This window comes from Impatiens glandulifera, chromosome 6 (genome assembly GCF_907164915.1).
Source record: "Impatiens glandulifera chromosome 6, dImpGla2.1, whole genome shotgun sequence".
Classification (NCBI taxonomy): Eukaryota; Viridiplantae; Streptophyta; class Magnoliopsida; order Ericales; family Balsaminaceae; genus Impatiens; species Impatiens glandulifera.
Window position 1 is genome coordinate 53,437,343 of NC_061867.1, and position 4,891 is coordinate 53,442,233.

At 32.6% G+C, this 4,891-nt stretch overlaps 1 protein-coding gene across 1 annotated transcript; it reads right to left on the reverse strand.

The window, feature by feature from the left end:
- Window positions 1-4,516, reverse strand: LOC124943887 (65-kDa microtubule-associated protein 9-like). Its single transcript, XM_047484344.1, has 12 exons — window positions 4,343-4,516; window positions 4,038-4,247; window positions 3,701-3,943; window positions 3,047-3,256; window positions 2,799-2,954; window positions 2,319-2,457; window positions 2,093-2,244; window positions 1,928-2,015; window positions 1,723-1,796; window positions 1,575-1,649; window positions 1,292-1,511; window positions 1-514 (listed from the first exon to the last, which is right to left on the reverse strand). The coding sequence occupies exons 1-12, from the start codon at window positions 4,466-4,468 to the stop codon at window positions 126-128; spliced, it is 2,082 nt and encodes a 693-aa protein (XP_047340300.1). The 5' UTR covers window positions 4,469-4,516; the 3' UTR covers window positions 1-125.
- Between the last annotated feature and the right edge of the window lie 375 nt (window positions 4,517-4,891).

The window sequence follows — 4,891 nt, forward strand, 5'->3', positions numbered from 1 at the left end:
AGGAAAACTTTTGATTGGAGTTCAACTATTATGAAAGGAAATGTCCCCCAAAAAATGGGACTTCTAATAATAGTGGAACCTAGTAGTTTTAGTAATACTAAGAAAAGAAAAGTAACATTTACTAGTTAAAAGCGTAGAATAGGCCTAGAAACCGAATTATTAGGACGAGCGAAACAGGCTCTATTCTCCTCAAACGAATATTCAGAGTCTTCATCAACAACAACCGAAGGGGTGAATGGAGTCATGGCCGATTGCATTGCAACCGATATGGTTGAGGGAGTTGTTGGTATTGATGAAATCAATCTCCCTGGAGTTCTGTTTACATAATCATGATCAATCAAACCACCAATCTTAGTTGGACTTGATTTCTGAATTCTTTCATTAACGCGTTTTTCTGTTTTCTCACCCCGAATTTCTTCTTGAATATTTGTTTTTGATGATGATAATGGGGATAGTGGTTTACGATTATCCTTCTTCTTAGTTTGAGATTTGGAAACCTCGCTGTTTCTTCCACCTGCTCAAGAAAGTTAATATGGTTAACTGTTTTTATCGATTGATTACATCATTAATCAAATCATTGACTAAAATCTTAATCCACTTAATTCTTCTTCTAACAAGTTTTTTTTTTTAATTTTTTAAATGGATTACTTACAAATAAAACCGTAGTACAACAAACAAGTTCTTAAAATTTTAAAAATATTAGATAGGAAGAATGTTTTATTCGTATAACTTAAATAATCCACTTTTTTATCAAATAATATTTTTTTTATATTATTCATATATATAAAAACTACACCAAACAAGCTCTTAGAACTAGTAAGATTTTGGATTTTCTAAGATTTTTATGGGTTATCTCAAAAACCTTGTTCCATAGAAAAAATAGGTTATTTAGGATATCTTTAAAATAAATTACTAAAATATATTTTTGTATTTAAAATTTAAATTTAATAAAATTAAAGGGTATTTTTCTATTTTAGTTGATGATCAAAGTGATTTGATAGTTAAAACAATATTGATATGAAATAGAGAGTTTTCAAAAACATGAAAAAATGAAAATAACCCAAGATCAAACAAGGCCTTAGAAACTAAACTTAGACAATTTTTTTTATGAATCTGAAATCACACTTAGAACATGTCAATCACTTTATTAATCAAATTAGTCAAGTCATTACCTAAAATACCCTTATGTTATTGTTTTTAACATTTTGAAATATTAAATACAAAAAATATTTTAGTCATTTAACTCAAATAACCCCAAATAATCCACTTTTCCATCAAACAAGCTTTTAAAAAATGAAATACAGATTCAAAATTGCTAAAATGTTGTTACCTTTCTGTCTAGAACTGGATGGAGTTAACTGAAGAAGAGCAGGTTGAATTGAGTATCTTTTGTTATATAAAGATCCAACTGATGTACCTGAAGCCTTTTTTCCACTCATGGATGGACTTGGTTTAGAACCGTAAAGAACTTCATGTTTCGCCCTCATTTTTCCCTCGAGTTTCTTCTCTTCCTATGAACAAATAAACAATTTAACAAAAGGAAAACATAAAAAGAAAGAAAGTAGGAACATTACTCTCTGCCTCTGACATTCTTTCTCCTTCTCTTCCTTGGATATAGTATATTGCTCAAGCATTGTAAGAAGATTGGCCTGGATATGAGAAAGGAATTTCAGAATTATGAAATTTCTCGAAAGAACAGAATTTTTCGCTGAAAATTCTTACACCATCGTATAAAAATTCAACTTTTTTCTCATCATTCCACGCCCTCACTTTTGCAACCAATGCCTCAACCGTTGCTGATCAAAGAAACAGTCAAGAGTCATTCAACATGAAAACACTCAATCAATCAATTAAAAGAACTAGGAAACAATATTTTTTTGAAATAGGCCAGTGCATTCAAAACCAGAGATCCTCTTGTCAATTATACCAGGAATTTTATTAACCAACAAACGAGCTTTCTCTGCTCGTTTCAAAATGAGATGAGCACCCCTCCCAGCATTGTAGCGGTTATCATCCTACATTCAATTTCATAAAATGGTAAAAGGGGTTAAAATGAGAGGATTGAAACTAATAATGAAAGGTCAAGGCAAACCCTGTTATATTCCTCAAGCCAGTCCTCTTCTTCACAAGCTGCTAACCATTTCTCTACTTTTTCTAGTATTTCTTTCCTACTAGAAGCTTCCTCCTTCGCCTTTGAAATTTGCAACTCAATAATCTCCAATAAGTATATCGGGTCTGTTTCACCTGCCAAGATTAATTAGAAGTTGTTCATAAAGAAACTAACAGCTAGATTACCAGTTTCTATATAAAATTCATACCAGACTCTACAGCATCTTGCGCTTCAAGAACTAGATGCGCTCTCTGACACAATTCCTGCAATTGTGATCTCTTTTTCACAACAACTTCATTTATTTTACTAGATTTCAACTGTTGCAGCCTCTTTACTTCAATCTCTGCCTACATATATAAGAACAAAAAGAGATGAACACTGTTCTTAGCCATTTTCCTTGCCAAACTAATCCAACATATATTAAGAAAGGGGTTTTTAACAAGTATATAAAGTTGCAGGTGAAACAAATTTACTAGGAAAAAAATGTAATAAAATAGCTAGAAGATTGCTTCTTGATTGATTTTAAGACTGCTTTTGATTGTCAAGATATCATTTTATGATGATAATAATATAATTGAAGAATAGTTTATTCTCTTGACTTGTTTTACATTCTTCATTATCCTTTTTTTTGTCACTTCTATCAATCTTGCTTCATAATGTAAAGGACAAGAGAATGAAAACAACTTACTTTACTAATCAAATCCAAAGATAGTGCATTAGGCTCAGTTATTTCATAATCTGAAGCAGCAATCTTCTTTGTAATGTTGTGAAATAATCTTTGATCCATTATCGGTGTATCCAATAGGGTCCAAAGTTCCACCATTGTCGTTGCAAGATCTTGACACTAAAGATATTAAAGTATTAGAAGGTATATATAAAAATTAAAGAACAGCAGAAAGTGTCACCAGAAAGAGTATCTAAATGAGCATCAAGAACCTGTTCAAGTCTTTTTGTCTTGAGCTCCTGCAAACCACATATTTCAGCGGATAATACTTGAATTGTGTGATCACTTATGCTTTTGATGGCATGGCTGTCAACAAGAGAAGGATGTGCCTCTTGAATTTTCAGATTGAAATCAATATCAAGCACTGAACAGAGTGATTTCAAAGTGTTCAGATGATTTTGAACTTCATTAAGGCGGTCATCCTGCAGGGAAGATGGAGAAAACGGGATTAACAGGTTATCAATCATGATAAGAAAATCCATTAAATCTCTAAAAGATTTCTAAAAAGCAAGAGAGGTTAGACTTAAAAAGCCTCTCATTTGAAATGTTGTTAATTTATCTACATAGCATTTTTGGCCCCATTTGAAAACACTTGATACAAAAAAAATCTAGATCTAAAAATGAGATAATGTTTGAAAACTAAACTTAGTGAGAGATAAAACCATAAGTTTATTAGTTGTTTCTCGTATGGATCTACGTCCGGATACACAAACAAAATTTAGAAGTGTTTCCAAATGGAGCCATTATTATAAACTATAACCATCATTCAAGGATTCCAACATGAAAAGCATAACTTCTTTGCACTTGGTTCCATGAAAAAGATTAGTTTATTTCAAAGGACTAATGAAAATTTGACAAGGTAAAACCTTCTTTTTCTGCAGAACAATCAGACAACTATGGATCTCTTCTAATCTTTTCAAAGACAGGTCATTTTCATCACCAACTCTAATGCATGTATTATCTTCTTTAGGCAGAGAAAACTCATTGGAGATTTTCTGTATTTGATCTAGAGCTTCCTGAAATTCATTCTTTCTTTCTGCTTTTTTCACTCGCATTTCCTCTAGTTGGGAAATAATGGTCTCAAACTCTTGCTTCAATGTTCCAGGAATCTGTTTCAAAAAGAATCAAACAAATCCTGGTCAGTAGTAAAAATTGCAGAAGAAAAATATGAATTTTGATCATTAAACCAAGTCACAAACATACAGGTTTAGTATGTAATGGTGGTCGTTCACCCAATTCAGAACAGATATACGCAAGTTCAGCTTCTGAGTCAGCAGTTGCCTTTCGCAACTGGGCTCTTTTCTGGTTTGCCTGATCTACTCTCCTCCTGCACACTTCTATACACTCTTGTTCAAGTTCAAGAATAATGTTTCTTGTAATTGTTTCAGGCTCCCCAACTTCCTCCCATATTTTCTGATCAAAAGACAGTAACACTCAATTAAAACTTGAGGATTAACAAATGAACTGTACCAAAAGAGACAATCTAGAAGAAGTAAAACATTAACAACCTTTAACTCAATCAGAAAAGAACCACAGATTGTCTCCAGATGCAAAACATTCCCTTTCTCGTGATTTTGCATGGTGATAGTATCAGAACTGGAAAGAACAAAGATAAACAAAATTACAGTAGTCATAACTCATTTTGTTTCAATACCAAAAGCTAACTAAGAATGACATCAATCAAATAAGGAATTGAAAACCTAATTACAGAAATATGAACATCTGATTAACAAAATGAAAAGAATACTACTACGATCATAAATTAACTCCGTCAACAGTTACAGAAACGATTATCGAACTAATACAACATCATGCAAAAGAAAATCAACGATAGCAAATTCGTCCTCAATAATAACTCTTAAACAGTAACTTCCAGTAATCTCATTTGCTTCTCTACAATCAAACAGTATCTCCAAGAATGAAGACGGAAGCGATCAATGTAAACGCACCTGAGAGAAGCTAGTCGATCGACGAAGACGGCGGCGGCAACGGCGACGGAGACGGCGAAAGCAACAGTAAAATTCTCGCCGGAAACAATGAAAGATTCACGCGATTTT